General features: G+C 49.8%; 1 protein-coding gene across 2 annotated transcripts; it reads left to right on the top strand.

The window, feature by feature from the left end:
- The first annotated feature begins 2,096 nt into the window (after positions 1 to 2,096).
- rasef (RAS and EF-hand domain containing) lies at positions 2,097 to 13,111 on the top strand. Of its 2 annotated transcripts, XM_067231597.1 has the most exons (17): positions 2,097 to 2,746; positions 4,529 to 4,675; positions 4,947 to 5,037; positions 6,141 to 6,236; positions 6,443 to 6,520; positions 6,669 to 6,784; positions 7,861 to 7,929; positions 8,115 to 8,193; positions 8,384 to 8,457; positions 9,092 to 9,356; positions 9,486 to 9,626; positions 9,764 to 9,914; positions 10,383 to 10,464; positions 10,773 to 10,887; positions 11,367 to 11,486; positions 11,728 to 11,804; positions 12,031 to 13,111. In XM_067231597.1, exons 1-17 carry the CDS (start codon positions 2,412 to 2,414, stop codon positions 12,131 to 12,133), a joined length of 2,139 nt encoding a protein of 712 aa, XP_067087698.1. In that variant the 5' UTR covers positions 2,097 to 2,411; the 3' UTR covers positions 12,134 to 13,111. The 2 variants fall into 2 exon arrangements, with proteins under 2 accessions (XP_067087698.1, XP_067087699.1); XM_067231598.1 differs by lacking the exons at positions 11,367 to 11,486; positions 11,728 to 11,804; positions 12,031 to 13,111 and adding an exon at positions 11,031 to 11,197.
- Positions 13,112 to 13,358: the final 247 nt, after the last annotated feature.

The raw sequence follows: 13,358 nt of genomic DNA, 5'->3' as shown, positions 1-13,358 counted from the left end.
GACATGGACAGAGGTGAGGGTGTGTGTGTGAGTGTGTGTGTGAGTGTGTGGGCTGCAGAAAGAAAGATAGACAGGGTTGTTTTGTTATGTGTGTGAATGAATTGGGACTCCTGTGTGTGTGTGTGTGTGTGTGTGTGTCAGCCTGTCCAGGCTGGAGGTGTTTGGCTGCCTGGCGGTCAGTGCCTGCTGCCTGGTTACTGTGGCGAAGGAGTGTCCTGGTCTACAGCACCTCAACCTTGGACAGGTGCCCAAGGTCAACCACTCCTGTCTCACTCTGATGACATCACGACTCCCACACCTGCGCACACTCAACCTGACTGGACTTCACGCTGTAAGTGTGCGTGATCACATTTGAGGGTTTGTATGTGTTTATGTATGTGTGTGTGCCTACCTAAGCAGTAACTACAGCACACTTCCTGGTACAGTGATGCGTTTCCTGTCCCTTGCTCCAGGTGAGTGATGTCACGGTGGACCTGGCCCTTCAGCAGCTTCCTGACCTCTGCTCCCTGACCCTCAGCTCATGTCCCGGGGTCACGGACCTCAGTCTGCACAGGATCAGCACACACACACCCCACATCAGGTCACACACACTGACATCAGGTCACACACACCCCACATCAGGTCAAAAACACACACCCACATCAGGTCACACACACCCCACATCAGGTCACACACCCACATCAGGTCACACACACACACACCCACATCAGGTCACACATACCCACATCAGGTCACACACACACACTCACATCAGGTCACACACACACCCACATCAGGTCACACACACACCCACATCAGGTCACACCCTACATCAGGTCACTCACACACACACACACACACACACCTACACCCCCCACATCACACACACTCACATGCTCATACACACCCGACCAAGCCTGGTGTGCCACACAAATATACACAAGCATGTACTCACTCTTGTGTGTGTGTGTGTGTGTGTGACAGGTCCCTGGATGTGAGTGGCTGCAGGGAGGTGGGAGACGGAGGTGTGCAGGCCGTCGCTCTGGGCTGTAAACGACTTCAGCACCTGGACCTCAGCTCCACAGCTGTGGGCAGCAGGGGGTAGGACACCACACACACACACACATACTCTCTCTCATACACACCCTCACACACACGCACAACTGTTATGGATCGTTTTATTGCTTTGTAATGGCCTAACTTGTGTTGTGTGTGTGCATGTGTGTGTGGACACACCACAAAGGGTGAACCTGCTGGCCAGCTATTGCAGCGTGCACCTGCTCACCATCAAACTGAGCTTCTGTCTGGTCAGCATGGAGTCCATCCTCAAACTCTGCAGACGCTGCAAGAGGTAAACACACACACACACACACAGACACACACACACACGGGCATGCAGTAACAATCTGTCTGTCTGTCTATATCTCTCTGTCTCTCTCTTTCTCCCTCTCTCTCTCTCTGTCTCTCTCTTTCTCTCTGTCTCCCTCTCTCTCGCTCTCTCTCTGTCTCTCTCTCTCTCTTTCTCTCCAGATTGAGGCTTCTGTATCTCTATGGCTGTGTCCATGTCCCCACTAAGAGACAAATCAACAATATAAATCCGAAAGTTCAACTGTACCCTTAGACCTGAAACACACATAAAAATGAAAAATGTTTGAAATTCTGGACATCTGTTTGATAATTATTACATTTTTGGCACAATTGTACCTCAGAAGTCCATCAAAACATGTAGTTAGGTAGATAGATAAAGACAGGCATAATAATAAAAATGATAAAACAAGCGCCATCCATGTCTGTTTATGTGTGGCATCCCAGACAGCCAAACTGTACGTTCATAGGAAACTCTAACCCTAAATTACGTTACAACCAGAATAACAATGAATTCAATGAATGTGATAGATTTGAATAGTCCTTTTCATCAACATTCCTCCTAACCAAGTAAATGCTTTCTAAAGACGCCGTGGGAAAGAAAAAAAAACTTCTACTGAGCCGTTTCTTTAAAGGGTTACAGGTTTCAGTAATTCCCTAACTGCGCTTGGCACGACGCCCGGACATTGTTGATACTCTTCATGTCCACGTCGCGACTTGGTGACTCAAGGGACACAGGGGGATCTGAAACAGGTGAGTCAGGTTCGTGAACACCTGCTCTGCCTCTCCAAGTGCGCGGCTATGTGAGCAAGGGGACGGTAACAGAAGCATAGCACCGGACGCAGGACACCAAACCGGGAGAAGACACTACCTTATGAACTTATTCGTATCCGGAGGACATTACACCTGGAAAATCCAGCACTCCAAGCTACAATAACCTACTTCTTTTTTTCTCGGTGTTGAAGGTTGATCCAATCGTTTTGGCCTGCCCTCGGCGCATTCTGGTGGTTTCTCTGCCGTTTGCCTCGGGGGTCTGGCTCGTGGGGTTTTCCTGAGCTCCGGAAAGTATGTCGCTACCGGGCACGGATACCGACCGTCGAGATAGACTGTGTGAGCTCTTTCACGCCTATGATGTGGATAATTCGGGGCGGATTGAAAAAAGGGAGTTTAAGAAAATCTGCTCAGATCTCGGAGTCTCGACGTCCGAGTCCAAGCACATCTTTTCACAACTGGACACCGACAGAGACGGTACCATTAACTTGGAAGAGTTTATCCGTGGTTTTTACGGTATCTGCGAGAGTGAATACAGCGGGAACATGGACAGCGAAAGTTTGGATGTTTCGTCTTTGGCGTGGGAGGACTTTCAGACACGAATGGGTGACCACGCGAAATTTATACCCAGGTCAAGTTAAGCATTGTTGTTCCGAGTTATTATTATTTATTAATGTTATCAATATATACTTTAGCAGTTGGCGACATCATGTTTCTTTGTTACTGATAATGATCACTGCAGAAAAGTCATGCTGCTTACCTTTCTAACCGGTTTTTCTTTGCCAGCTATTATGTGTTGTGTTTTGGCTCGCCAGTGTGTGTGCGCCTGTTAGTAATCAGTTCTAAAACCATTCAACCATGGCCATAGAAATGCAGCCACCTGTACAAAATCTCGTGCTGGGAGGATGTAGCACCAAGACAAACGCAGTTCATACAGCGTAACAGGAGTGTAACCCAAGATGCAATACAATGTACAACTTCCTTAGGCCGAGTGGTGTTCAAACCGACAATGTAAAGTGCGTATAACAGACTAGTCTCCCGAACAACCGGCAGTGATCCCCGGGAGCCGTCACAGTGAGAGAAGGCGAGCAAGCCGCAGGGCTGTCATGGGGCTGAGCCTCGCGCTGTCACGGCCACACATAAGAAACATCGATTACCACAGCGTGTCATCTGGCCCAGTAGAGCTCATTAGAACTGCAGCTGGTGGATCCTCTTCCTCCTCTCCCTCCTCTTCCTGCCTCATCCTTCCCTACTGCCGCTTCCTCCTCCTCTCCCTCTTCGTCCTCCTCCTCCTCTCCCTCTTCCTCCTCCTCCTCCCCCTCCTCCTCCTCTCCCTTTTCCTCCTCCTCTCCCTCCTCCTCCTCTCCCTCCTTCCCTGTAGAGAAATGTTATGGAGCGTTTACCTGGTGCCTGGCGGGGCCTGGTGGGTTTGTGTGACGCTGCCTTCTTCCTGGGTATTGACAGTGGTACAGTAAGTCTATATGCTCAGGGCTCAGAACCTGCGTGGTCACCTTGTCAAACGCAAACACACTCAGCGCCGGTACCTGACCCACTGTCAGATGAGCCGGGTGTCTTGTCACGGGACAGGGTGGTGCCTCACTTTACACACACATACACATTCATGTACATCTAGAAGCATCTACTGTAAGCAGGAAAATGTATTTGTACAGTATATGCAGTTCATACGTGTGTGTGCGTGCGTCCAAACTAAACACCTCACAAGCTACTGAAGCTGAACACGGTTAATCTTGACGTTCCGCTCCGTCACCCAGCCTGTCTGGATACCTGTTGAGCTCCCAGGTGAGTGTGTGTTAGCAGGACAGGTGAGTGTGTGTTAGCAGGACAGGTGAGTGTGTGTTAGCAGGACAGGTGAGTGTGTGTTAGCAGGACAGGTGAGTGTGTGTTAGCAGGACAGGTGAGTGTGTGTTAGCAGGACAGGTGAGTGTGTGTTAGCAGGACAGGTGAGTGTGTGTTAGCAGGACAGGTGAGTGTGTGTTAGCAGGACAGGTGAGTGTGTGTTAGCAGGACAGGTGAGTGTGTGTTAGCAGGACAGGTGAGTGTACCTGAAGGACTTCTCTCCCTCTCTATGTCATATTAACGTTCTTGCCCCATCGCGTCAACGTTGTGTTACCGTGAGTCAGGTGGCTGAGCGGTTAGGGAATCTGGCTAGTAATCAACAGGTTGCCTGTTCGATTCCTGGCCGTGCAAAATGACGTTGTGTCCTTGGGCAAGTCACTTCACCCTACTTGCTTCGGGGGAAATGTCCCTGTATTTACTGTAAGTCGCTCTGGATAAGAGCGTCTGCAAAATGACTAAATGTAAATGTCATATTAACGTTCTTGCCCCATCGCATCAACGTTGTGTTACCGTGGTGTTACCGTGGTGATAACCTGGTGTGGTGGATGTTGTGCAGGGCGGAGCAGGCAGCCACGTTGTACCAGAACATCCGTGTGACGGAGCCCAGGCTGGTACCGCAGTACGAGAGGGTGATCATGACCTTCACAAGGGAGATCAGACAGCACAACACTGAGATGGAGAACCTGGCTCTGGCCGTCAAACGGTAGGAGGAGAGAGGAGGAGAGAGCAGGAGGAGAGAGGAGGAGGAGAGAGGAGGAGAGAGGAGGAGGAGAGAGGAGGAGGATGGTGTTGTAGAGATGATGATGATGATGTTTTTTTAGTGATGGTGATGATAGTGATGATGTAGTGATGATGGTGGTGATGATGATGATGTAGTGATGGTGGTGGTGATGATGATGGTGTTTTAGTGATGATGATGATGGTGTTTCAGTGATGATGATGATGATGATGATGAAGGTGTGCTGGTGTGTCAGGGCTCAGGACCAGGCCGCCATGCAGCTCAGTGAGATGGAGGAGGAGATGGACCACCGCATCCACGCTGCCGAGAACAGCACACGCGCACAGGTAACACACACACACACAGGTAACACACACACACACAGGTAACACACACACGCACACAGGTAACACACACACACACAGGTAACCCACACACGCACACACACAGGTAACACACACACACGCACACAGGTACACAAACCAGTGTGGATTGTGTTTCTCACCTAACCTCCACGCCTCCATGCTGGAACACAACAAAGTTCCATCCTTCAAAAGTTCAATTTCTTTGTTTCCTTATTTCCTTGTTTCCTTATTTCCTTGTTTCCTTGTGTCCTTGTTTCCTTATGTCCTTGTTTCTTTATTTCCTTATTTCCTTGTTTCCTTATTTCATTGTTTACTAACTCAGCTTGATTACGGGGGTGGTTCCAGTGAGGTGTTCCTACATGGAAACTGGATACACGATTTCACTTAACATCCATTCTTGGGAACGGAGAGAACAGATATGTTTTCTCATGCGTGTGTGGGTGTGTGTGTGTGTGTGTGTGGGTGGGGGGGTGTGTGTGTGGGGGGGTGTTATGTAAGGGATTTCATCAGCTCTGTTTGTTCATGAGCTACTGTTTGCTTTGTCTCAGAAAAAGCCTCTACTCCCAGACTCACCTGCATTCTCTAACACACACTCTCTCTCTCTCACACACACACACACACACACACACACTCACGAACATAACGCCCAGAATGAATCTAAACAATGTGTACATAACGCTTATCTTTACAGTCATTTACTCGAGTCATCAAACCCAGAACTTATTGTTCCTCTATCCAGGTTCCACACCCTCGGCCCTGATACAGCTGGAACAGTCATATAACCGCAGTGCACACACATACACACGCACTTTCTGAGGTGCTTTTGGAGTCACCCAACTACTCACCCAACAGTGAAACAGTCCTTAAGTCTCTCCTGTGTGTCTGACTGACTTTCTCTCTCTCTCTCTCTCTCTCTCTCTCTCTCTCTCTCTCTCTCTCTCTCTCTCTCTCTCTCTCTCTCTCTCTCTCTCTCTCTCTCTCTCTCTCTCTCTCTCTCTCTCTCTCTCTCTCTCTCTCTCTCTCTCTCTCTCTCTCCCTCCTTCCCTGCCTCTCCCCGCCTCCCTCCTCCCCCCCCTCCCCCACAGGCGGCCCAGCGTACGGAGGCAGCCCTGGCTGAGGTGAGGAGGGAGTACGAGGCCGAGGTCTGTGAGCTTCAGCTCAAGATCCAGAGGATGCAGGTTGTGAGTACATCGCACGCTGTCATTGGTCAGCCCATCCGGCCGAGCGGCCAATGAGCTGTTTGCCAGTTCGAATATTGGCTGGTGGAGAAGGTATCAGTCAACCAATCAGCTGATCTAAACCCTGTTTTAATTGAGAGGTGGTGGTGATGGTGTCATGACCTGTGTGTGTGCGTGCGTTTGCATGGGCGTGTGTTCTGATTCACCAGATAGAGAAGCAGTTCAACAACATCAATATGAAGGATGAGAGCTCGACTCTGAAGAGAAAGATAAACGAGCTGACCCTGGTGAGATCAGGTCTTCAGATTGTTCCATGACCAGGAGAGATCCTACCTTCATCCCTTGTCTCCAGTCAGTGTCTCTGTCTCACTCACACACTGTTTGTGTCTCTATCTCCATCTCTCTGTCTCTCCCTCCCTCCTTCTCCTCCTCCAGGAGAACCAGCGGTTGAAGCAGGAGTTGTTGCAGTCCCACACCAACATCGCCTGCCTGAAGAGCGAGCTGGACTCCCTGAAGAACGAACTGACCGACCACAGCATCAACAGCGAACGGTCAGAAAAGCAGGATCGTGGTAGAGAGAGAGGGAGGGAGAGAGGGAGAGAGAGAGAGGTAGAGCATTTAGATCAAGAGGTCGCAGGTTCAAATCCCCCCTCCTGTCAGCGAAAAAGAATACATTTTGTTGTAATATCCTCAGCATGCCCGAGACAAGATATGTGTGTGTAGGTTGAATCTGGGACCATATGGACTACATATGGAACACTCACGCAGTTAAAAGACTACAAATACATACATGCAACTTCATGTATAATGTATGGGAGTTTTTTTGACAGTGTGTTTATGGTGCGATGACAGATTCAAACCTGACGTTAGCAACACACAGTGTACAGTTGAGCTATTGTTCGTGGTCCTTTTACTGTGTGAAGGACACAGTCAGTCAGAGCACAGTTGACAGGTTGATGGATTGTTCTGGATTCCAGTGTGGTAACTGCTTCATGGAGCCTAACCAGATCAGACACTCAGTGGTCAGATGTTTGGCCTTGATGGTTCTGGAGCCCAGCCTGGCTCATTGTTAGAAAGTGGTTTAGGACACAGCGAGAATGACAAAACTACACACACACAGGCATACACACGCACACAGGCACACACATACACACACACCCCAACCAGGGTAATAGCTGACTGAGCGTTGTCCAGGCCCCGCCTCCACGATTGATTGACAGGTCCCTGGGGGAATGTCTTTGTCAACCAGTAACAGGATATCCTGGTGTGACCTCACACACACAAAGAATTCCTCTGCTTGGTAACCTGGCAACCAAAGCACGAAGACCAACACTGCTCTTAGTCTCCAGCTGTGCCCTTGAACTCTCCTCCTGTTCAAAGTACAGATTTGAATGTGCGCTTTCGGTGATGTGAAAGCATTTCAGTTTTATCGGTCACAGGTGACAAGCGTGACATTCTGTGTATGTTAGTCTGCCAGGCAACGTTTAAGAGTGAGTTGCGTGTGTCAAGACGTGCTTCGGATAGCGCTGTGTTGCTATGACAGAGCTATGAAACCTTATAGCCATGTGTGCTTGTGATGAGTGCTTAATGAGTGTTCTGAAAGCTCATGAGGGTGTTGTGCCTGCAGGGACGAGGCGCTGATGACAGTGTTCTCTGAGGAGAGGGACAACCTGGAGAGACAGATCGAGATCCTGCAGTAAGTCCCGCTGACCAATCAGAAGTAAGATGGCAAGCAGTAAGCACACCTGAACCTCCTGTCTCCTTTTTCTCTGTGTGTGTGTGTCCTGTGTGTGTACTGTGTGTGTGTGTGTGTGTGTGTGTGTGTCCTGTGTGTGTACTGTGTGTGTGTGAGTGTGTGTGTGTGTGTGTGTGTGTGTGCAGAACAGCTAACAGGAAGCTTCATGACAGTAACGATGGCTTGAGGACTGCCCTGGAGAACAGCGCCAGCAAGAGCAACAAGGTGAGAAACACACACACACACACACACACCCCAACACACACACACACACACACACGCACACACCAACACACACACACACACCCCAACACACCCACACACACACTCACACAAACTGAAACACACACGCACATACACCGGCGTTGTCCCAGGCCTGATGTTGTTGTTGTTGTGTTTGTTATTGTTGTTGTAGCGTGGCAGCAGCGTTTCTCCTGCTGGGACGATGAGCAGGAGTAAAAGCATCTGTTACTCCTCCCCCTTGGACAGGTAAAGACCAATCACAGGTCTCCCTGGACAGGTGGGAGGTTACATTTGAACACGGTAGAATTCAATGTTTCTGAAGGTGTTCAGTCCAGCTACTGTAAACAGATATTTTCACTCAAAGAAGACTCAAACAAGCTCAAACCTAGAAGAGTTTCAGTGTAGATTGTCTGGTTAGTCCTTGTGTGTGTGTGTGTGTGTGTGTGTGCTCAGAAACTGGTCATGTCTACAGTATGTATATTACATGTCATTCTTAGGCTGAGTGTGTTTGCACAGAAGATTTGAATGTGCCAACAGAAAGACTAGTATGTGTTTGTCTTCACATTTCAAGAGCTTAAATAGATGCTGCTGGTGTCAAGTTAGCAACAGGTGAGGTTGAGTTGATGACAGTTGGGGTTTGACCCTGAAATGATAGAGACACCCCTCCCTCCACCCCTCCCTCCACCCCCCCCCTCCACCCCTCCCTCCCCCCCTCCCTCCACCCCTCCCTCCCCCCTTCCCTCCACCCCTCCCTCCGGCCCCCCCTCCACCCCTCCCTCCACCCCTCCCTTCCACCCCTCCCTCCCCCCCTCCTTTCCACCCTCCACCTCTCCATCCCCTCCCTTCCACCCCTCCCTCCCCCCTCCACCCCTTCTCCCAGATACTTCCACCCAGGCATGGAGGAGGACCTGGGGGGGCTGTACAGGGGGGGCCGGAGGCCCAGCATGGACACCCTGGCCCTGGCTTTGTGCGACCCCATGAGGCGGGGCAGCTGTGAGTTCGAGGTGGACAGCCTCCCGGAGATCTGCCTGGACAGCGGCCTATCCACCCTGCGAGGCTCGCACGCTGGCTATGACTCCGAGCCAGAGGTCAAAGGGCACGAGGGGGAGGAGCGGAGGGGCATGGCCGAGGAAACTGACACCGTGGTAGGGGACAGCTCAGACGTGGAGGTGGGCCGTGAGCACACACACACTCTCTCACACACACACTCATAAGTACGTACACACACACACACACACATCCACTACTTAAGTACTTAAGATGGTCTGATCCAGACAGGGGACATGCAGGATGTGATGACTTTGGGGTCTGACTGTGAGTCGGTTCTGGACCAGAAGTTCTCAGAACCGCTCAGCAGAAGCAGTTCTGGGGTCTCCAACACCCGCAAGAAGGCCCTCCTCGCCATCTCTACTGAGGTACTGGAGGGAGGGAGGGAGGGAGATTTTTTATTTTTTTTTTATATCCACATCCCCTCCTTTTTAAACGTTCTTCCTTTCAATTTCCATCCCCCTCTTCCTCTCACGTCTCTCCCCTCCCTCCCCCCTCTCTCCAGGAGAAGACGAAGGACTCGTCTGACCTGGGCTACATGACATCAGAGAAGGCCTACCGCATCGTGTTGGCCGGTGATGCAGCGGTGGGCAAGTCCAGCTTCCTGCTCCGCCTCTGCAAGAACGAGTTCCGTCAGCACAGCAGCGCCACCCTGGGTGGGTCTCCCCTCCTCTCCTCTCCTCTGATCCCCCTCCTCTCTCCCCTCCTCTCCTCTGCTCCCACTCCTCTCCTCTCTCCCCTCCTTTCCCCTCCCCTCCTCTCCCTTCCTCTCCTCTCCTCTGCTCCCCCTCCTCTCTCCCCTCTTCTCCTCTCTCCCCTCGGCCGAGCGAGGCTCCCCTTACACCCCGCCTGCCCGCCATCGATCCAGGCTGTCCAATCCAGACAGAGTTATTTAAATAACCTTCATCGATACGGGCATATCATATTAAAAAGTACTTCTCTAAATAGCCTCTGTTGAGCCAGGCTATCAAATCAAGAACACCGTGGTGTGACCTCTGGCGTCTCGGTGCCAGCTTGGCTGCGACGCTCGCCTCGTCCCTCACACTGTAGCTCGCTGTGGAAAGCTAGGCTAGGTCTTTGGAGGCTAACGACCCCTGACCCCTGACCCTGGTGTGTTCCCTCAGGGGTGGACTTCCAGATGAAGACGCTGGTGGTGGATGGAGAGCCCACTCTGCTCCAGCTGTGGGACACCGCAGGACAGGAGAGGTGTGTGTGTGTGTGTGTGTGTGTGTGTGTGTGTGGCACGCATTTGAAGGAAAAGTATTTTTGTATCACTTCATTTTTGTAAATGTGTGTGTCGTTAAGTGATGTTTTGGGGATCCTGTTTGCGAATGCTACACGTGTGTGTGTGTGTGTTTCTGTACGTGTACATGCATGTCTGTGTGTGTGTTTCTGTACGTGTACATGCATGTCTGTGCTTGTGTGCGTGTGTGTTTCTGTACGTGTACATGCATGTCTGTGTGTGTGTGTCTCTCAGAGCGCTCCGGTAACGAGTGGTTCTCCTCCTCCCGCAGGTTCCGCAGCATTGCCAAGTCGTACTTCCGGCGCGCTGACGGAGTCCTGCTCCTCTACGACGTCACCTGCGAGAAGAGCTTCCTGAACGTGCGGGAGTGGGTGGACATGATCGAGGTAGGTCTGACCTCCGACCTTCGACCTCTGACCGGTAGGCACTGATCTGGGCCTTGCGTACCAAGATGGCCGACTGCACAGAGGGAACATCAGGCAGCTCTGTTCTTCATGTCTGTTTTCTGTTTGACTTCTTTTACATGCAGCCGCTGGAGACAGTTCTCGGGTTTGAGAGACAGCTCTTCTCTTAGTCTGTCTGTCTGTCTGTGAGTCTGTGTGTGTGTGTTGTTTATCTGTCTGTGAGTCAGTCCATCTGTCTGTGAGTCTGTCCATCTATCTTTCTGTGAATGTCTGTCTCTGTGTGTGTGTGTGTGTCTGTGTGTGTTTGTGTGTGTGTGTCTGTGTGTGTGTGTGTCTGTGTGTGTGTCTGTGTGTGTGTGTTTGTGTATGTCTGTGTGTGTGTGTGTGTATCATCTACAAAACTCCTGTTTTCATGATGCCTGAGACGCATGATCCCTCCCTGACCTTTGACCCCTAACCAGGATGTGGCGCAGGATGACGTTCCCATCATGCTAGTGGGGAACAAGTGTGACTGTCGTGCTCCTGCCCTTCAGAAAGGGGTCACCTGCATTCCCACCAGCTACGGAGAGAAGCTGGCCATGGTGAGCCCACTTCCACACTCACGGGGCGTGCTTGAATCGGATCACAGCGTGCCCCGTCTTCCGTTGTGACACTGTTCGGTTGATTGACTAAACACTAGGTTGTCGAAAACAAACACACCCAAGATGTCGACTGTATTTCCCCAGCTGGTCTGAGGTTTGAGACTGAACCCTTTCAGAGGAACGATCTGCAGCTGTGAGACGTAAACATCTCAGCTAACGTAAAACTTTGTGTTTCTCCCAGACATACAACACTCTCTTCTGTGAGACTAGCGCTAAAGACGGCTCCAACATCATCGAGGCAGTGCTGCACCTGGCCAGGTAGGGCTGGAAACAGGCTCGGGCTCCCCTCTAGTGGCCAACATCACACACTACACGTTTCCATTGTGCAGATTTATCTTGAACACTTTCATTTTCTCTTTTTCCGTCACACCTTCTTTCTCTTTCCCACTTTCCTCTCTTTCTTTTTCTCTCATTCTATCGCACTTTCTCTCACTTTTTCTCTCTCTCTCTGTCTCTCTCTCTCTCCATCCTTCCTCCCTGTCAGAGAGGTCACCAAGCAGGGTCATGGAGATGACCTTCAGGAGTCAGTGGCTCCTCTCTCCAAAGCTCCACCCAAGAAAATGCCTAACCTCATCTGCTGCACATGATACGCACACGCCAACCAGGATACAACCATCTTACAACCACAACCACCCCGCAACCACAACCACCTCGCAACCACAACCACCCCAACCAGGATACAACCATCTTACAACCACAACCACAACCACCCCGCAACCACAACCACCCCAACCAAGATACAACCAATATATCTCATGTCTACGTGATCGGACTCACCTGTCATGTAAAACTGACCAAGCTGATCTCAGATCAGAGATGGCATGTGATCATGGACCTTCATGTGTCGACATGGAGTCCTTGGAGAGCCCGGGGGAAGAGTGTACTGTGTTATGGATCAAATCATAACGTGTTCAGCTGTAGAGAACAGGCACAGAAGCAGAAACGTTCAAAACAGTTAAAAATAGTGAGACGAAAGGTGTTAGGTACTTAAAATGATTAGTATTGTAAAAATAGTATGCGCATAATTGTTCTGTCGTATGTGTGTTTGTGTGTTTACAGGTGATAATTAAGCAGAAGAATCTCAGAAACAGCATGGTTTATCATGTGTTTATCTGCGTGAAAACCCCTCTTGTATGAATGTGGATGTTTGCGTACGTTTTAGAAATAGCTTTTCTGTTATGTAACGTATTCCCGGAATATGAAGAATAAAGAAACAGATTTTCAATATCAGAATTGTAGAGATAAATCAAAGATTAGCCAAGATAGCTACAAGGTAACTATGAACACAGGAATACCGTCAGAGATGGATGTTGTAAATTCAGAGATACATTTCAGAGAAATAATAGTATGAACTTAAAGTACGTTATGTGACCTTATTGTAGATGGAAATTGGTTAAGTATTCTGAAATAAATAAATAATACTGATTAGATGGTTATCAGATGTAGATTGGATAGATCCCAGATGTAGATTACATTGTAAAGCTAGATGTTACTGAGGCGTTTCAGTGGCTTGGATTGTCATCTACTGAAACAGGAAGTGGATAAGGATCATAAACATGCATCATTAAATAGAACACGGTATGTTTTGTATACATCACAGTCCCTCTGACACACACACACACACACAAACGTGTTCACAGAAGCATCGAAAGACAAATCAATAACGAGTCAACTTCTCCTTGAATTCTAGAAGTCTGCTTGTCAGCCTTGTGTTCTGTGTGAATAACTGCAGCATATGCTGGCGTTTATTCAACCGGTGAATGTATGTATGTGTGTGTGTGTGTGTGTGTGTCTCCATCTGCTTACATTGTC

Source organism: Osmerus mordax, chromosome 28 (genome assembly GCF_038355195.1).
Source record: "Osmerus mordax isolate fOsmMor3 chromosome 28, fOsmMor3.pri, whole genome shotgun sequence".
NCBI classification, from domain to species: Eukaryota; Metazoa; Chordata; class Actinopteri; order Osmeriformes; family Osmeridae; genus Osmerus; species Osmerus mordax.
Note: the sequence above shows the minus strand (reverse complement) of the source record. Positions and strands in the feature narration are given on the sequence as shown.

Bases quoted from the DNA above. Each gene is read 5' to 3' on its own strand.
- rasef (XM_067231597.1), top strand. From the start codon at position 2,412: ATGTCGCTACCGGGCACGGATACCGACCGTCGAGATAGACTGTGTGAG. The intron at 9,915-10,382 runs GTGGGTCTCCCC...GTGTTCCCTCAG, and splicing joins GCACAGCAGCGCCACCCTGG to GGGTGGACTTCCAGATGAAG. The intron at 11,805-12,030 runs GTAGGGCTGGAA...CCTCCCTGTCAG, and splicing joins GCAGTGCTGCACCTGGCCAG to AGAGGTCACCAAGCAGGGTC.